The 20,909-nt window shown below is 40.7% G+C and overlaps 1 protein-coding gene across 1 annotated transcript in view; it reads right to left on the reverse strand.

Moving 5' to 3' along the window:
- LOC118792440 (triadin-like) overlaps positions 1–17,056 on the reverse strand; it is a 38,630-nt gene extending 21,574 nt beyond the window's left edge. Inside the window, exons 1-7 of the mRNA XM_036550292.1 lie at positions 16,707–17,056; positions 14,264–14,473; positions 12,983–13,021; positions 8,214–8,267; positions 6,594–6,728; positions 3,716–3,745; positions 825–851 (exon numbers count right to left, since the gene is read on the reverse strand). Of these exons, the coding sequence (XP_036406185.1) occupies positions 825–851; positions 3,716–3,745; positions 6,594–6,728; positions 8,214–8,267; positions 12,983–13,021; positions 14,264–14,473; positions 16,707–16,722 (511 nt within the window). The 5' untranslated portion in view covers positions 16,723–17,056. The remainder of the gene's footprint in view (positions 1–824; positions 852–3,715; positions 3,746–6,593; positions 6,729–8,213; positions 8,268–12,982; positions 13,022–14,263; positions 14,474–16,706) is intronic.
- Positions 17,057–20,909: the final 3,853 nt, after the last annotated feature.

A 20,909-nucleotide genomic window follows, 5' to 3' on the forward strand; every position in this document is an offset into this window, starting at 1 on the left:
TTAATGAAATAATAAATAATAATGTAACTGAAAAGTAATAAACTCACGGTACTGAATCAGAATAATTGTTCACTATCTACATACAGTACAGCTTACTTATCTTTAGAATTAGAATACAAAGTGATATTACTGAATACAATCTGAATTGTAAAATTTTTATTTGTCCGAAGTATTCTCATTTAGTGTAGTTTCATTGTTATGTGAATCAGCATTAACCTTACAGTGCATTTAATAAACAAGAATGTTGTTTCATGTTGATATTCATAGCAGAGAAGTGAGACATACAGACACCTGGTTATAAAACACATAACAAAACAGAAAAAATACAGTCCCAATGCTCATATAGCTAGAGTGATATCTGAACTTGCATTTAGATTGTCCTGCAATGCTGATTCAATACCATGTGTAAAACGTGCAGTTAGCATTAACTTGGCATAATCAAAGATTAATGTGCAGTGTTTTTAATACAGAAGTGCCATTTACAGTACAAATTTCATGTAATGTTCCTTCATGCAGCTGAGATAATGACAGCAAATGTGCATGTTGTTTAGATCTTGATTAGTGCTGTGAGCATGATTATGCTGTTGTGAAACAAATTGAACTAATTACGCGCACACTCTTTATACCATGTTATCAGGCAACCAATGACAGAATACATATCACACTACACAAGACAGTGTGATAAAGACAATGGTCACAACCAACTAAAATATAATGCAAAATGCCACACTTGCCTCATATCCACTTGTTAATGAATGCAAATTGTTATTGTGCATACTTCAATCCAACGTTATTGTTAAGATCAATGATAAGCACTAACAAACCTTTCTTCTTGGATGGAAGTAATTCTCCTACAGTCAGGGAAAAAAATAATACACTTTCAGTGACAAGTTGTGAAAAATGATGCTACACCACATTTTACAATAACACAATGTAATTTTAATTTATCAGACTTTCACCAATATTTCAGTATAAATTAATGCATGAATAACATTTAAATGAGACTAGAAAATGAATATGTTGGTTAATTAGCTAGTTATTCAGAGTAGGGCAAAGTGAAGCAAATGTGCACTCTTTGTAAGCACTTTTTGCAGTAATGCCAATGCACATGCTATCTAAATTATTACTAGAATTAGTGTTTCAGAACCTCAGAGCAAATTATGGCACTGAAATGAAAATTCATTTATTAATGAATGTATCAGTGGGGAATAATCACATTGTACCTTCCTCCTCCTCCTCGTCCTCCTCTTCCTCCTCCTCCTCCTCCTCCTCATCATCATAATAATCATCATAGTCATCATCTTCTTCATCTTCATCATCATACATCGTTACATCTATTGGAATGGTGTCATTTACATCAATGCTGAGCCTTCATTCTCATCATGGTCAACATGGTTACTGTTATAGCATTTAAGTATTGAAATTTACTTATTTTATTTATTGTGACCTTGCACAATGTCCTGAGTGAGGATGTACCTTGCCATTTCATAATAGAGCTGTATACATTTGTATTTAATTTGACTAAGTAATAATGGTAAGCTTCAGGAAAGCACAGGCTAGTCTGGTGTAGAAACCATGGGTTCCTGCAAAAGTATGGGTTGCAAAGAGATGCAGACAGTGTTGTGATTATGAACAATTACTCTAATCCCTGCTCACTCTTCCCTTCCCTGCTTGATACTTCCTCATCACTACTCGTGTTGTTTACTCGGGTTTTTTTGTTTGTATTATATATGTTTTTAATTTTATTAGTTCTTATTTTAATCAGATATGTGAACAAAAAGATTTTCTCCCAATTACAGATAGCCATCCATCTGCTAAATATTGTTGGCTAGGAAAAATGGATACTGAGTCAGTGCTTGGTCTGGAAAAGCAGCAGCACTCAGCTGAGAAGGCCTGGAACCTGCAGTTTAGGCCTGGAACCTGCAATTTCCTTCATATTTTTAGGCAATGTGTGATTATAAAATTATCACAGGGATGGTTCATAATGAGACTTGGATCCACCTTGCTTCAAGCAAAAAGCGTGTGGAACACTGGTAGTGTGGATCAGGACTCTGATGTGTTTATGAAGTATAGCAGATATCATGATTTTGCTATGTTTTGTTATTGAGTGTTGCTCTTGAACGTCGTTCCCACTTTGAAGCATCCTGCTTTTCAGTTGCAAATAAATGGCCTTTTGAAGGCTGCTTTCTCCAGCTACTGACTAAAATAATAAAACAATCTCCTTTTACAAATGTATATATTTTTATTACTTTGCTTAATGTGCTTTGAAATGACTGCTATTAGGAAATTATTAAAGCCAAAAACCCAGTCTCCAGAGTTTCCCCAGTCTAACTTATATTACATAAAATGTAATAGTTAAGAGGCTGCTCCAGTCTGTGAGAAAGTTTATGTGGGAAGAGTGAGAGCTGATGGGATTTTTCAAAGCTCTGAAGGACAGCATGTCTACATTAGGTAGTTTACACTTCTTTCTCTAATCCCCTGTCTTCTGAGATGACGTGTGGTCATCAAACATACTCAGTGTCCTTCAAGATGCATGACTGTTGCTATTTTATGGCAAATTTTACACCTCTAACTTTTGTCGTGCTGACCTTGCTATAGTTACAGTCGTAGTTGTATTTGTAATTTATGACATCAACATCAGACATTGTTGAAGTTGGATAAAAAAACAGAAGTACACAAATCCATTAGTCTCTAGCTGTAATTCCAGATGTTTTATTTAAATAAATGACTAGCTGGATTAAGTTTTCCATTATCTTCAAAATGCCCAGGATTTTTTCACAACTATGAATTTCTCCCAAAATATCATCGTATGATAGTCATAGTCTGAAATTAACCAAGGAGATATCAATGTTGATATTTTCTAACTAGTCGGCACACCCTATACAGTGCACTGTTAGACCTAAAGAATTTCAGGAGAAGGCAGATTCTTGTGAACGTTCATTGTAAATGACACCACTGATGGCTCCACTCTAGTTTTAACTGCTATTTGTATGAGTGACATCTTTGCAGCTGCCTTTCATAATCAAAGTCTTCCTCCAGACGCGACTGCTTACAAGCATTCCTGAGGGCTTGGAGTAAGCCTTCGTCAGAGCTTGCTGACTTCCCCTTCGATGCAGATAGATGTCTGATGTAATACAGAGTCTTACGCATCAAATAGAAGCAAACAAAAGCCGCTTGTATCTATGCGTCTCTTTTTAGTGGTGCTTTGAGTGGCCATGCAGCAATTTCAGGTTGTTAGCGGCAACAAAGCCCTCGTTCAGCAGAGCCGCGCCAGGGGCACAGTGAAAGATGTTCCTGAGGTAGCATATACCCAGGTAGTGAAATCTAAAATAAGACGCGCACTTCCTTGTCCTTCAAGTCCTGTATCAATCCTATTCCAGTGACCTCTCTTTCCTATTGCAATTCACTTTGATTCATGATGATGAAGAGTTGTTAAAGACAACAAAATGTTGTCTTAGCTGAGAGATCGAGACTGAATTGCCACATAGTTATACTTATTTTGCTAATTACAATTTTCAATCCACATGACTGCTTTGGCAGGACTATTTTGATCTGTCCTGCCAATAATTGAGTCGAATTGAATTGAGCTGATTTGAATTGAATTCAAGTGAATTCAGGTAGCTTGCTGTTCAATTACAATTGTATATTCAAAGCACTGTAAAAATTGTAATAATAATGATACAAATACTGAATAAATAAATAAAAAAGTACAAACCTTTCTTCCTTACTGCATGTGCCAAGTCACCTGTATTACAGGGAAAAACAAGTCAGTGTAAGGAAAGAACCTGCAAAATAGATCTGCTGAAACATTCATGAATACGGAATAAATTATAGATGTGAATCAGACAGAGAAAGAGAGAGAGCGAGAGAGAGAAAGACAGAGACAGAACAGAGAGAGAGAGAAAGAAACTGGTCTCTGGACAATTTTAATAAAGGCGTCAGAAAACTACATGTTGAGCAGAATCTTTCTGTTGAAACATGCAAGCAAAGAATGACCTTAATTTACCGGAGGGCTTTCTGTAAAAGGTTAAAAATAAGTCAGCTTCATAGAGAGGGTTAGACACAGGACACAGCATACAAATGACAGTGAAGATGCTGTCGATTGTCTGCTGAAATGTATGTGTGAATACGTTTTTCATTCAAGATACAAATTACTCCTCAATTTGGCCCGCAGTACCTAGGGAGTAATTTGATCTGACAAGTCCGCGTTTCTAAAAATAAACCCCGACACCAACGTGTGAAAGTTGCGCTCTGTTAGCAAACATTCAGAATTTGTGCCCTATATTAAAGTAGGAGAAATGCTAATGCACGTTTGAGATGACTCCGTCGCTGACGCAAGAGGAGTTTGTTTCAAAGGAGATTAGCTGCTGGGACACAGTTTCCACTAAGTGCAAATAAATGAAGGCTATAAAAAACATTTATAATCGCATCCTCTGGCGGCAGCTTGTCCATTTATCTTTTTGTTTCATGCGCTTTCCTTCTGCTCTGTGTTTATATTTAAAGCATTTAGTGATGGCTGGGAAAGAAACAGAAGACCACAGGCTGGCTGTGGTGCCTCTGAAAGAGGCTTGTTCCTGCTTAGATTTAGAATATAAAGTGAAAGTACAGACAGCTATAGGCTGGCTGTGGGCCCTCTAAAGCTATAGCTATAAAAGCAACTCCCATCATGAATGAATCATGTGGTCAACTGCAGATCACTTCCTCTCTCACAGCTGTCTGTTAACGGAGCAGTCTTTGGCTCCCCTTCCCCCTCCCGTCCTGTCCCAGTGCCCTTGTTAGTGCCAATGGGAGGTGAAAGAGTTCACAGCCTCCCTGACCACTGAGCTGCGCTAAATGCCTGCCTTCCGACAGGATAAGTCCTCCTCAACGCAGACAGGGGCGGTGAATCGTCACGTGACTTGGCAAAGCTGTCTGGGAGCTCTCAGAGCTGGTCCTCTACAGTCCTTTCACTGGCCACCAGAGGGAGGCTGAAATATGGAGCCGTGGTGTGTTTTTAACACGGAAATACAATTATGAACGTGTGTGTGCGTCACGACCTGTCTTCCATGTGGTCTTGCTTTAAAAGTACAGCTTTGGCTTTTTGACTCAATCTTCACTGTTCGAACACACGCATTCTAGCACTTGGTAGTACTAGCTCTACATTTATTGTTCTAATAATATCACAGAGAAAAAACTCTATTCTAAATGGGCCCATGTGTGTCCTAAATAAAATATAACTCATAGGAAACTATATAAATCCACTGCGATGTAAAACTTGTGGCAAAACCACCCTTGGGAACATAGTGCAATAATATGTATGCTTTCATGTAAGAGTGATCTATTAAAAATTTTATTCCATACAAAGCTTTTTTTTTTGGAAAACGGAAACTTTGAACTGAGTCTTCCTGCATTGCATATTGACGATAACGTGGGAATTATTATTTGAGGTTATCTTCTGTTGAAAGTTGAAATGAAAAAAAATGTGTGTGTACGTAACTTAAAAATACCACTTCCTACAATGTGCTACTCCGTGTTAAATCATGAATTGGTGAGAGCAAACTAGAATAATGTCCTGTAGAATTAATAAAAAAATTCTTAGATCAATATTAAAAACTGAGAGGAGAGGGAAATGTGACACTTACAAGTGACAATTCATTTGAGCTGTGTCCTGGAAAAACCAACACGAAAGCCGAAGCTCTGGAAAATGTGTTTGTTTTTCGTGAAAGTCCCTACATGCGGGACACCCTGTTTTCAGCTGTTCTGTTCATGCGAGTGATGGCGTGCACGTGGGGGTGTGTGCAGTGAAGCGGAGCTGCTGTGTACACTGCGCACACGTGAGCCCTGAGCAAGCAGTGAAGAGTGACTTTAGCACAGCATCGTCCTTTTGCTGAGCGACCAGTGAGAGACCCCAGCAGGGCCTCATGGAGCGGAGAGATGGACGGATGGATGAAAAAATGCAGTGGCTTCTACTTTTTTGTTCTTTTTTTATTGCATATATATTTTTTGTACAAGTCACACAAATTGTGTTACACGGAATTAGGGTATCACAGCCTTTTTTCTTCCGTCTCAAAAGTCTTCTTTGTGAACAGCTGCAAAAAAGTGTTTCAGTTTTAGTCAGGATGACAGTGGCAGTGCATTTATCCTGATCTCTGTAGGTGGGGTGACTCTCAGTGACTCATCTGTATGAATAATAGAGTGTATGCTTGGAATTCTGTGTATGGAGGCTTCCCCTCATACGCACAGCCCTAAATACATACAGTACATAGGCCTGACGCATGTGCGTATCAGTGTGTATGCTGGAGACGCTTGCTCCTGTCCATAGATCTTCAGTGTGTCAGGCCTTTTCTTTAGCTTTACACACTGACCAAAGAGTTCACGCATTCAGCTGGGTGAACCGTATGCTTCAAAATGAAACTGCTCCAATCTGAATGAGGCGTCACTTGTCACTGTTAGTGCATATCCACAACCTGGCAGACCAAACCTTGTTAGGATATATTTTAGAAAGTGGTGTTATACTGTTTAGCTTTGTGTTATTTATTTATGCATTTATTTATTTATTTATGTATTAATTCAGACACGGTGTGCTGGAAAGAGTGGTGCAATATTGGCAATACCTTCCTCGTCCTCTTCCTCATCTGGCGTTAGCAGGTCAGACACTAAGGCCAAGAACGTGTTCATCCAGTCTGTGGACTCCTCCACGGCGTCGTTTACAACTTTCATGGGATCAGAGCCAATTTCCTGAATGCCTCCTGAGAGCATGATGGGAAAGGGGCGGGGCAATCAGAGTAGGCGTTTGATTGGCTGAACATAGATTCACAGGACTAGGTTAAAGTTCCAACATTTAAGGGCATTTAGGGCCATTCTCAGAATAATTTACGTGATTTCATTAGAGCTTGACATTCACGTAAGGTTTTTTGTGGAAAAAATTCTTCCTATTTAGAAATGATCCCTCAGAATTTAAAGAATTTAGTCGCTTGTGCCTAGCACACACAGTTACATGGCCCTTGCAAGACTGCTAGGTACAGTTCATCCAACCAAACACTTTCTCTGAGTTGATTTACTCATACAATGACCCATGGTGCCATTTCAGTAGCTTCACAAACACGCACTTCTAATTCATTCTTATCTGTGCAGACAGTACACAACACTGACGATAATCAAACAAAATCCCACTAACTCATTTTCATTACAACATTAATTAACACAACCCAAAATCATTTCATGTTGATACAGTACTGATCAATGACATACAATATATATTTCACAATGAAAAGAGAGCCAAACAAGTACATTCGACAATAAAGTGCACATAATCTTTCAAATGCAGTCATATGTATTTAAAACATATTCCTTGTAATACATGGGGACAAGCAGCCAACTGTGACAGAAGAGAGACACAATTTATTTTTACCTGCTGAACCACACCCATTTAATAAAAAAGTGCAATACTTGCTGTATTTGGATGATGAGTATAAGGATGTCATCACGGCCAGTGATGACATGTTGAAATGAAAACAATGTTCTATATATGTGGAGAGTGAGATGATGTATGAATGTGATTTAGATGATTCTTATTTCTGACACAGTATTTACCACCATTCTGTCTGCAGTGCTGAGCTGACAAGTGTCAGAGATACGCAGACAAGAAATATGCAGACAAATATGCAGAAAGCATGCAGCAAGCTCCAGACCTCACTGACCACAGCAAGCTCCAGACCTCACTGACCACAATCAGATTCACACCTCACTGACCACAATCAGATTCACACCTCAGTCATCACAACACGCTCTCGTATGCACATAGATGGATCTTAAGCTAGGACGAAGTGTCATTATTCATATTCTAGAGAAAGGGTTTTGTGATATCTGAACTGACAGGTACATTGATACTGTTAAGTTTTGTCGGTGACATGTACACTGCATTTGAACAACAAAAATGACCATATTTTTCAACAAATTTTTGGTGTTGTTTTTGTTGTTGTTTCCAGTCAAGTTAAACGAGCAAAGGTTATCTATCAAAAGTTTAGTCATTAATTAGATCACTTCACAGTTTAATCTGATTAAGGACATCTCCGAATAAATCAGTTTAGACTATCACATTCTTGACTAATATCAGACGAAGTGAGACGAAACGGTATGTTTTATTCCCGTGTTAGTTGATTATGCAACCAAAACTTGCTAAGACCTCCCAGGCAGTATCACTGCAAAGAAAAGTGCACCATGTAATCTCTTGCCTCTAGGTCTCTCTGTGTCCTTTATTGCTTTGCTGACAGCGGCGTGGCGCGACCCTGTTAGGATGAGAGACACATGAGCAGAAAGAGTGGGTAGGGGACACAGACAATGGGTGGACTCCATCGCACTGCATGCACAGTTCGGCAGGAGATGGCTTCTCGTGGCATACAGTAAGCGTGCACTCGGTGAGTAGCCGCATCACACCCAAAAGGGAAAACGGGTCAGTCACCCCACCATTCACACCCATACAGAGGCAGCTGGGGTGCAAGTGTTGTATATGTTACTGCACCAGCGCTCAGAGAGAAAGGAAGCTCTTGTTGTTGCGACTGTTCCAATACGGTCATGTAGCGGACGATCCATACCTATTCCCTTATTCAATGCCATATTTATTCCTGCCCGTCACCTTCTCCAGCTTTCCATCATGTGACATACTGGGCAAGTCTCGGGAGACCCGTTTGCTAAATATATTAAAATCATTTATATTGTTGATTAACGCAACGCTTCAGTAACCTCTGTGGGTTCTCGTATTTTTTCTTCCATACCGCATATGCTTTGTACAGTGCAAAAATACATCAACATTCAAGACACCAGCAGCCTGGCTTTGAATAGGCCCATGAAATTGACTTCAAATTTGAATGCTAATGAAATCCTGATGAATTCACTGACATTTGTTTGATTAACATTTTAACCTACTTCCTGCACAGTTTGAAACATTCAGCACATTTCTAGCACTTGAGACATCAACAATTTCCCTTCTGCATACAGCTTGACAAATTCATGGCACCTAATGCCACAATAACCAGCTAATCAATGGCAATCACCCACTAAAAGATGGAGAGAAATCCTGATTGAGTGTAAAAAAAAATTAAAATAAAGGGGTGTAATTTAAGGTCCCTAATGATATGAAATCTCAGAGCTGAAACTCCAGCGTTTTTTTTGTTCATACTAATGGGGGAATTCATTGTGGCAGGACGGATGTCACTGTGGGCCAATGTCACAAGGCATTGGGCAGAACTGCCCTGGTGTTCATAAGGTCTCTGACAGCTGGACAGGAGGTGGCGTGACAGTTCTTTTGCTGCAAACCCCATAGGTTAATGAGAGAGCTTGGCGTGGTGCAGGCCTGACACTGGCAAGGGCGGCTGTTTGTAACACCATGAGAGCAACTTGGGTTCATCGCGGCAAAAACACCCTGGCCATCCATCCACAGTGCCTTTCAGTGTTTCATGTACAATTATGGGCCTTTTACCCAAAGCTACACAAAAAAAAAGCTTATCATTACTCACAAATGATAAAGGCATTTTGTGTGACTGTCTGACTGTCTATGAACGATGTACAGTATGTCTGTATGTTGGCTATGTGTGCTTGTGTCAATTTGGTGCAGTAATGATGTTTCACCAACAGATGCTGAGGGTGAATTGAAGGGGTGAGGGTCTGCAATCTCCAACTGAGCTTGCCAATTACCTAACCACTTCATTTATTGATACAGCTATGCCTGTGTGATTCCCAGGTGGGCCACTGCTGTCTTGTCCTTGACCAAGAGACTTAACCTGAACTGCTTCAGCAAATATAAGTGGGTGCAGCATACAATATGTATTTAACTCTGGAGAAAACTATGCAAGTTTTATAACATTTTGTCAATTGTTAACCATTTTTTATCTGCAAATAAAGCTGTGTTATTTTTAGTGACATATGCCAACAAAATTCTGAATTGATCAAAGCCGTCCATAGACCTGCACTCAAAACTGATATTTAAAAAATGTATTCAGAAGACCGAATTATTCCAAATAATTAAAAGAAAGCATTTTGTGGTTGGAGAGGTGATATTTGCCCTCCTCCGTGTATCAATATTCTACAGACTATACTGTAAATTTGACAGGCCACAACATGGTGATATGTTCAAATGAATTGGTGCAGACAAAATCTCCTTATGTAAAACAACTGTCCGTGTTATTTTTAAGGACATCTATGCTCCCTCAGCAGAGGAGAGAATTATGCTCACAGTGTAAAGTGCTCTTCAGTGGGGAAACCAAGTGGCCTGTGCATGTATTCATAACTGAACTCACAGCATCTTAGAGCATCTCAGACAGCACATATCTATTTCCAATCTCATTATTTTCTTGTCCTCCGCTGTGTAAGGGTTTTGGATTGATTTCTCATGGTCTCCCCTCATCTGACAAACAAACTCCATCAGCGACAGAGTGCTAAGGGCAAGAGCATATGAAAAGTAAAATAATCTCATTAAAAGAGTAGAAGCTCCACTAGAATGTTAGAATGTTCTATTCCTTTGGGTTTAATTATAGGAATAATGGAAAGATGCATGTCCAAGTGAGGGATACAATGTTTTCCATGTAAGGCAAAGGTTTTGTTTATTTAACTTACTGACATTTAAATGTTTGAGCTGGCGCTCAAGTCTGGAATGTAATTGTGTGATGTGTTCACATATCCAGATAATACATTAATCTAGGGCATTATACACTACATCTCATATCTCAGTGTCAAACTCATATTCAATTGCATTATTATATACATATCATTATATAATATCATTAAGCAAAATAAAAACATTTTAATTGGGATCTAATAAAACTATTGACACATTACATTGTGGTAACCTATGACTACTTGCCGTGATGAACGATCCTTGATGCCAGATATGCCCTGTGATAAGTCTCCTACCTCTTTCAAAAATGTTTTCTCCCCCAAGACATGTGGCTACAATAACCGTTTGCCACATCTGTGTAGTATTTTTCTCAGGGACAGCTGGTTCAAAGGCCATTTTGTCCCTGTAAAGGTTTTGCAGTCAGTCCATGCTCTTCATGCCAGAGGCATCACCACCCTCCCTAACGGCTCTGCTCATTACAGCCCAAACCATTGGGCCAAGGGGACAAGGTCCTTCCTGATTTCTTGACAGATGGTCTGGAAGGTCATTCCTCCCCACACGGTCATTAGTGTCAGGGCAGGACTATCACAGACAGGACTACAGCATTCAATGTCAATGTTTTGCTCAATGTCATGTGCATTTTAAGGAAACATACATACAAGCATGTTTAACCTTGAGACTTGAGCAAATGCTTTTGTGAAGAAGTAAATTGAATTGAATAGTATCTTCTCAAATGAGTCTTTCCTCCATGACCACACACACGACACATTCTACACGACCAGGAGTTATTGTTCAACGGCAAACCGTTAATCAACCAACACCAGCCTGCGTTCACAAAGCGAATTATTAGTATTATTTTATTATTATGACTTATATTAACAGAAGAAGCAGCTGATATAAGTTATGGCGCATGACAAGATGAAGTATGGGTTGAAAGACAGGAGCAATTGTCACAGGATTGACGGAGGCTAACCTCCTTTCAGTACAACATGTGGAAATGCTGAGCTCAAAATAGCTGTTGAAGACATTACAAAAGCATTACTTTACTTAATACATTCCAAGCCTTCGGCACAGAACCAGGACCTTTGACTGCAACAGGAAACCTATCATTCTCTCATTCTCACATATGCCACCATCGTATCTGACCAGATGTGGCGTCACGGACTGATGTGAGTTAAGCGTTGAAGCGCACGATACTCGCTTTACACTGGGAGCAAATATTAATATTGCAAATCTCACAGGGCTGTATTTAAACAGCACTGATTCAGCCGGAAGAGCATGTCTAAGACAGGCCCACATCAGCAGGGAGGACGCTCAGAGCAAACATGCATGAATCGTGGCCAGACACAGATAAGATCTCCTTTCTACACTGATAATGTTGTGAGTATGCTTGTCAGTGGAGCTCATTACCTTGTCATTAACTGCGGTACTTCAAGATGAATATCATCACGTATAGCAGAGAACATCTCTTACATTGCGAGACTCATTTAGAAGGGCCTTAATCAAATATGCACGTCTGACTATGGGCATGGAGATTAAATCATACCAAAGGTTATGCTACCAGCAGACATTCATCTCAGGTAGCAAGCCAAATTGCAGCAAACACAAACATGCTAATTATGTTACACAATTATGTCATATTTGATATAATTAGGGAAGATAAATGACAAACGCCAGAGAAAACACACAGCAAATGTATCAAAAAGTAAACATATCCCTTTTAAAGGCACATAGAGGTAAAACACTGGAATATGCAGTTCTACAATTTTAATTACAATATGGTAATTAAACGTTTTAGCAGTTTCTCAGTACGAGTTGTACCAGTCTTTCAATTCCATTCAATTACACATTCAAAAAAATAATTTAAGCAATCCTAACGAGACCCCGATTGAAAAAATGCAAAACATAAAATTTTGTCAGGCGAGTAGGAAATTTACCTGAAATTACACTGCAGTTAAGTATGCAAGCATTACGTGTCTCCATTAAAAAATAAGTATACTGTTCCACAATATGTGCTATTACAATTAAGGGGTAAAGGGGGAAAGTTACAGGGGCAGGTCCACATGATACCAACAACCTCAGAGCCCGCGCACCAGGGTGTGCTTGAGCAGAAGCTGCATAGACGGGTTGCACAGTGGTTGCAGTGTAATTACATCGGTAATCACATACGACCTGCAAAATTTTACGTGTCACCTTAGGCTCTCACACAAGGCGGCGTTTGATGAACAGCGTGTTCATTACAGGCAAGATGAACGCGCCGCTTTAAAACCCACACCACCGTGCGCGCTGCCCCGTGTGTCAATTGCTCCCACTCCGTGCACGCATTCCCAGCTCTACGGTTACAGCAAGCAGACAGACGTCAGCAATACACTGAAGGCAGAGAATCTTTACCAGGTGGTAAACAGGGGTCGTCACAGTAAAATGTATTGGCTTTTTATAGGATGGCGACAGGATGACGCATGGGATGGACGATGGAGAAAGGAGGGAAACGTATTAGAAATGAGAGAGTGAGCGGAACCAGGATCATGATCATTCACTGCGGTGGGGTGGGTGTATGCAAATTCTATGAGGGCTGAATGAGAGGAGAGAAATGTTTCCCCCTGGAGTGTCACAGCTTAGCGCTGAGGGGTAAACATTCCTGGACTTTAGATTCTCGTCACATCCAAATGACAAAGGCATCACCTTTGAAATTTGTGGGGTTTTTTTTTGTTTTTCGTTTGTTTGTTTTTTTAATATATGTGTTAGGCCTTGAGACTACGCCTTTTAAATGAAATGAGATGTAAATGAAATGTTGTCGTGAAATGAAATGAATGTTGTGACCACAATTGGCATGATCCCCGTACACACTGTACATCAAATTTAAGACCCACAGGTTGCACATTTTCAGTGAAAATGGCATAATTTTACAGAATAATCACCGCTCTGTAAAACCCTTAAAAACATATTTCTTATCTCTTCAGAACTGTCACTCATGCAACACAATAGAAAATCAACTAGCATGATGATTTTGTAATATGACCATAAGTGAGCTGAAATAAATGCAGAAATTGCCTCATAACATATGCTTATCTGCATATGAACGTGCTTTGGATCCCACGTATTCTTAGGTTACAGCTGACTGCATTTGAATTTAACAGGCATTAATTGTACTCAGCTAACAGAACATCCTATCTGTCTCTGACACTGTTGGTCCTATCAGTAGCCAGCCAATCACCTATCCCCTGTGTTAAGAGTCCACACACAGTTAGAGTGGCGCTCCAGATAAACCAGCACCCCGAAATCAACAAGCTCTGGAAATCCTCCAGCTCTTTCATATGTGTCATTTTGCAGTCATGGAAATTTTACCTGTTTTCATTTATTGATCATCTTCTGCTTAGCATCAAATCATTAGCTATGTTTCTATCTGTGCAATGTGTACCAACTACCACTTTGACACTTTTGAAAGTGTAGTGACGTTTAAAAATAATAATTCGTGTGCGTATGCTATTTGCTTACAAATTACGACATCAAAAAAAGAACCAAATTATCACTTTGCAGACTGCATAAATGATTTGGACAGCTATGGCTGAAACCTACGTGATTAAAGCTAGTTCTTAACACCATTCAAACAGCAAAATGCATAGACAAGAATCTGACTATAATAACCGAGAAGAAAAAAGGACCCGGCCTTACCTTGGAGGCTCTTGTAGTCCAAGAGGTCGAACATGATGACGGCAACAGCAGACCAGGTGATAATGAGAGCAAGAACCAGCAGCCACGCCATGGGCGAGCTGAATGTAGTGTAAAGATCATCGGCCACCGTCTTCTTCGACACCCGGACCGAAGGGTGGACCACATCGCCGTTCTTACTGTCAATGACAGTGGTGGTGGTGGTGGACCGCCCTGCATCCAAAAATATATATATATAAATATATATATATATCAGCAGCCAGGTGATGTCAGGCAAACATCAGAGGAGCATGGTAAAAGATGGAGATCTAATGTAGGTGATCTGGTCTCAGCCTTAAGTTGCCAAGGTAGATTCATTCCAGCAATGTTTAGTATTGAAGGATACCGAGTTCCATTCTTTGGCACACTGCATATGCAATGTGACCTTTTTTTGGGATCTTCGTGATGGAGTGCTTTCTGTCTATTTTGCAGACTCACAGATTAGAGAATATGTTAATGGTGACAGATGGTGGCCTTAGTGTGTTCAGACTCCAGGTAATGTGTCACCAATTACCTCTGCTACCCTGCTGGTCTTGTGCATTTCTAAAAAGTCCTTTCTTTTTCTGATCTCTTTATGATGCTAAATAACAGTAATATAAATCTCCAGATGATTATTAATTTTTCACTAAAACCATTGATTGTGATGAATGTCACTATAGCTCTATGGTACTCTGCCAGTCACATAGTTTAAGAACAAAAAAATAGCAAAAGCACTTAAAACACATCGTGTACCAGGATGTATGCTTTACACAACAGACAGAATGTTTGTCTGGACCATCCATTTAATTTCCATGACTTCTTTTATTTCAAATGGTGTTGATTCATGTTCTCAAACTGAGGCTTTGCTTTCCAGTAGCAGTGCATGTCCACACCCTCACTGTGTACTCAAACCAGACCAGCTCTGTAATTTAAAAGTTCAGACCTGGACCAGCTCTGTGCATTAAAAGCGGTCCGACCTGGACCAGCGCTGTGCTTTAAAAGCGGTCAGACCTGGACCAGCTCTGTGCTTTAAAAGTGATCAGACCTGGACCAGCTCTGTGCTTTAAAAGTGATCAGACCTGGACCAGCTCTGTGCTTTAAAAGTGATCAGACCTGGACCAGCTCTGTGCTTTAAAAGCGGTCAAACCTGGACCAGCTCTGTGCTTTAAAAGCGGTCAAACCTGGACCAGCTCTGTGCTTTAAGAGCAGTCAGACCTGGATCATCTCTGTGCTCTAAAAGCAGTCAGACCTGGACCAGCTCTGTGCTTTAAAAGCGGTCAGGCCTGCTCTAAAAGCGGTCGGCCTGGACCACCTGTTCGCGCTCTTTACCCAGCCCCCGGGAGGAATACTGGGGATTACAGATCCTCTCTAACTGCTGACTCAAGAAGCTCTCTGCACACACCATATGCTCGCTTCCTCTCCGCCCCATCAAACAATGAGCACAGAGTAAACAACACACACTTTTCATTTTAGTGTGTGTGTGTGTGTGTGTGTATTGCCCAACTGTGTCCTCAGCTGAAAAAGCAGTTTAGTGCTGAGTTTTCATTGTAGAGAGCACAGGATTTACAATAGAGAGAAATCACTGGTAGAACATATCGCCATTGCACACTGTGCTGTCATCACCGCATGCCTGTCCTATCAGGAAAAAATGACCACAGCTCCTCCACCAACCACAGCTGATCTGAGTTGAGGAATTTGTCATTTTGCCTTATGTCAGACATCCATGGCAACTAACTGATCGATATTTCATAACTGCGGTTGAGAGATTGTGATTTGTCAGTTGTTTTTTTTTCCCAAATGTATTTGTAATTATCTCTTCATGCCTTTTTTACTGGTGTCTTTTATAAATGTTGGTCTGACGTGTTTTAGGAATATGCCAGAGACATAAGAAAATTGTAGATGCATCAACATTACTGCAGGGAAAATAATATATTGGTGAAACATGACTGTATCTCTTCGTGCTACTGCAGTATAAGATGTTGATGAATCTAGAGGGTATCTTACTACATGCACTGAAATGAGACTTTTAATCTCTGTTTACTAATGGATGCATTTAAAATGTGTTGTTTTAAGATCCTTTCGGTAATTTGTACACCTAGGTCTTCTGACATAGTTTAATGCCCATCCATATCTGCAGGCTGAAACAAATGTTTAAACATGAACAGAATTCAGGGGTTCCCATTTGTGGACAAACTGAATCGAGAGAAGTTAAAAGCAGCCACAACCAAGCGAATAGGTGATGAGCTACATGATAGTCGGTATTTTTAGAAGCTTTCAATCTTGAAGTTCTTTCACGACACAGTCGAACTCCACAGTGCCATTATACTTCTGTTGTGCTGGTATCACACGTCATGCACAGTGAGACTTTTCCCTTCATGGACACTTTAAACAAGTGAGAAACAAAAAACATCTGAATTTAATACAGTACCTTCAGCCTCTGTCATGGTGAATTGAGGACCTTATTCCAGTGTAATCCTTTTGTATAAATATCTTTGAGCTGGAAATAAAACTGATTTTTCCCTAATACTTCTGGATGGGTTCAGAGCGATGTCGTGGCCTGCAGGACCAGGGCTTTCGGCGGCTCTATTTTTACCCAGAAACACACTTGTTGCCAAGGCTAGATGTTCCGTTTCTCCAGAACCAAAATGGCTGCAGGACACTTCCCAGCATTAAGTCTTTCAGCCCTGTGGAAGGGGCTCTGCTGGGGGGTGCACAAGTGGGAGAGGAAAGCCAACAGCCCAGGCAGTGGAGAGAGAAACAACACGCTATAATCTCAGCCCCTCATGGGCATAGGTCAGAAAGCCTGGAACTGCTATCCAAGGTAACCTTATCCATTACCACCCTCACTGGGTTATTCTTAGAGCTCTCCCTCCAGCACCAGCTGCATTCTACTTCTCCTTTTTTGGCCGGGGGCGTAACCCGACAGGGGACCTCTCTGCCACCGATGGGGGAGGGGGGCGCTAGTCCCTCTGAGGCATGATCCCGTTCTGGATTCATTCTGATGATGTCATACACCTGGGTCCTTCCACCTGACTGCTGCACACTATGCACACCTGGCTCGATGGGGTTTAGAATCAACCCTGACTTTTGACTTTCTATGCTTTTCAGCAGATAAACGACGGCCATTCTTAGACAAAGGGCAGCCCTGTAAAATTAGGGGAGAGGGGAGGTTTGATCTCCACCTCTCAGCTGTCTAAGGTACAGAGCTCATGCATGCATCTCTGGGGTCTCCAAGGCACTTGAAGGAAAACGCCATCCGGAAAACAGAGCATGTTCAGTCCTGCCCAAAAAAAAAAGGGCTCAGTTCAGCCAGTCCGCACGGGTGAGAGGTGTTACTGTTCCAGGGAGAATTACAGCCCAAAAAAGGCAATGTCTTAGGAGAGATTATTTTCTTGTCTTTTTTGTGTTTGATCCATCTCCTTCACCTGCATGTGTCAGTCACCAACCGTTTTGCCAGTTGAAAGAAAATAAAAGTTGCTGATGAAATTGCGTGCAATCACAAGTTAGAGGGACTTTGCCTCAGCAGTCAAAGGAATGACAGGCGGGGAGCACAAGGACGGGATGCTGACATATATGCCAACAACACTTGTGACAGAGATGCTGTCACACTTAAATAGCCTGCCATGCTTCACAAGCATACTGTAAATGAGAAAAACATCTGGGCAAAATGTTGTTATTTTGGGGGAAATATGAACCCAGAGTGAATTCTGAGTGAATTCTGAAGAAGTTAAGATTCATATTTCACACATGGCCTCTGTTACAGCAGCTGAGATGTAGGAAATCTGTTTTGAGGTAATTCTGAGGTACAGATCTTGGAATGAGCCCAACACAAAAACATACGCACGCACATACACTCACACACACATATATACACAAGAATGAGCATACACACATATGCACACGCACACCCACATACATCCACTGCCCAGACTGCAGTACTAAATTACACACTGAAGTAAACTTCAGCCAAACTGAAATACACACTAAACTCAATTCTACTTGAGCTGCAAAATCACACACAACAAAAAGAACTGTATGATTTTGAAAACTAGCAAAACATCCACATATTATACCCAACTTAAACATTACAGAAATATTACAAATCCAAACAGTAAAACTGCATTAATTCTATGCAGAAGTAAATCAAAACAAAGCATGAGATGAATATGGTTACACCGTCAGCTCTGAGCATTAAAATAACAACAAGCTTTGCCACATTACAAAAGATGTTCTCTGAAATACAGGCCACATATTTTTATATATATGTCAGCTGAGATGCTGTTCACTAAAAGGCAATAGAGCTTGTTATCTGTGTATCAAAAACAAGAGCGCATCAGAAATCAACATTTCCGGAGACTGTAAAAGTAATATTACTGACCTGGCATTCTCTGGTATTTCACTGATTGGCCAGTAAAATACCCTTATGAAATGTGATGAAATGCGGTAGCTCCCATACTGATGCTGGTAAGGTCCAGGAACCTCGTCTTCTATGAATGCTTTGATCCTAATCACCGTTTGCTTTACCAGACCCATTGGTTTCACACTGGACTAATGTAGACTTAGCAGAACTGTGCAAACCTCAGCCGATAAGGGAAACTGCGTCTGCACTTCTAATTTCAAAGAACTGCTGATGTGCTCATTAATACTTAAAGAGAGCTGTTCTGCAGTGCAATAACTATTCACATTAAATGACCAGAGTGGGCACACGGTCAAGACATGATAAAAGTATATTTAAAGTATAAGTGGCCAAACAAAAACAGAAAAGGCAAGATAAGCATAGCGTCCTTGCTGCACAGCAGATTGGCATTGGCAGACACATTGAGGCTGCTCTGAGCACGTGGGGCTGCAGTTATGATTTTTCCGATTCTGTCATAATGCTGTCCTGTCAGTGTAAAAGGGCCCAGTGGAGGCATGCTGCAACAAGCAGGAAGAGATTGAGGGAAGATGCTGGAAAATAAAAAAGCGCATTACTGAACTCTCAGTGTAAATAAACACTGGAAAAACTTAATGTAGTGAAGACCTAATGCACGAATCAGGCCAGGGGGACATGAGTCTGTGTAATGTGGTTCCTTAAAGTGTCTGGCACATCGAAAATCAATTGCTTCCATATCTTCCTGTAAAAAAAAAAAAAACGTAATATTGTCGAATGTCTTTGACAACCGAAAAATGCCTCTGAACACAAACCTCTACACGCTCACCTCTGATCTCTGATAAGAATAAAATAAGAAAACTCAGAGATAAACAAAATTCCACTTGAAATGTCTGTTGGATCTACAGCTCGTCTTGAATGATTTTTGTTTTTCCAGTATGTGTGCAAGGCAGTGGTCAGGTGAGGGCACTTCCGAGGTAGGCCGTGTTCTCTCACGTCACTGACACAAGCAGGTAAGCACCACTCTGCCTATTGTCCTCACTCTGGTATGGAGACAAGCCTTTATCTGTGACAGAAGGTGTATTTACCTCATTGAAAATGCAGCGTGGTGGAGAAGGAGCACAGTCAGGTATGTAGTTACCTGCGGCGCTCTGGTACATCTTCTTGGAAGAGTCACTTCCCAGGCACTCCTCATGAGGCTCCCAGACAGTATTCTCGCTTTCAAAGGCAGCAGCTCATTTGTGCATAACTCTTTAATCCATTAATCCGTAGAAAGAAACCTTATCAAAGCCTGAGGAATATCTGGGGTGACTCAACTGGAACTGGAATAAAAAGCCCTCCAGCACTGGATACCAGTCCCTCACCAATCTTTCAAACTGCAAAGCACAGTAGAGTTAAATGCAAAACATGAAATGTTTCAGCATTTCAAAACCATTTGACAATATGACTGTTTTCAAATCCTGCCAAAAAAGAGCTGCCATATTATGTGTAATTATCACTGCAGAGTACACAAGCATTTTTTTCTCTTTTAAAGAGCTTAAATTGGTGAGCTGAGGAGTGGATTACAGACACTGGCAACCCAAAGGACACCTGCACAAAGAGCTGATATATTACTCTTCGCAGCTCAGCACGGCGAACGTCTCTTTCATGAGCTGCACAGTATGCCATTAATTACGGTGCTACATCATTTGGAGGAATACGCTGTGTTCTACATCCAGGTACCTTTCGTTCTCTTCAAAGAGAGCGGTTCAAAGTGGCAGGAGAGGAAGGTGCAACGCCCAGAGACGTGAACGCAGCTGAGTGTGCTTTGGCTTCCATCAGTCTGGCAGCTTACAATGGAAGAGAATCGCTTTCCCCTTCAGGCTAAGAAATGTTGCTGAATTCCCCATTTTTCATATTTCACTGAAAACACAAACAGGCTGGGCGTTTTTAAAGGCTATCACACTGTAGACACAGAGCAATAAATGTAACCTAAAACAAACATTGGGCTCTAATTGTTCGAGGCCTGTGCCTTCCCTAAAGGCCGAAAAAGCTCTTTCTGGTGTAGTCTGTATCTTATCACTGCTGTTTTTCATTGACAAGAGATACGAAACAGAGCTCTAAGGCAATGAGTTTCTAGGTCACTGGATGGTACTTAAATACTTGGCTATTAGAAAATTCATAATAACTTCATAATCACTTACTTGTACAATAACAATTCTGATTGCATCCACTTGCAATGCAGCACAGCCAGAACAGGCTGCAAATGCAGTCCTATTGTGA

Source organism: Megalops cyprinoides, chromosome 17, assembly GCF_013368585.1.
Source record: "Megalops cyprinoides isolate fMegCyp1 chromosome 17, fMegCyp1.pri, whole genome shotgun sequence".
Taxonomy (NCBI): domain Eukaryota; kingdom Metazoa; phylum Chordata; class Actinopteri; order Elopiformes; family Megalopidae; genus Megalops; species Megalops cyprinoides.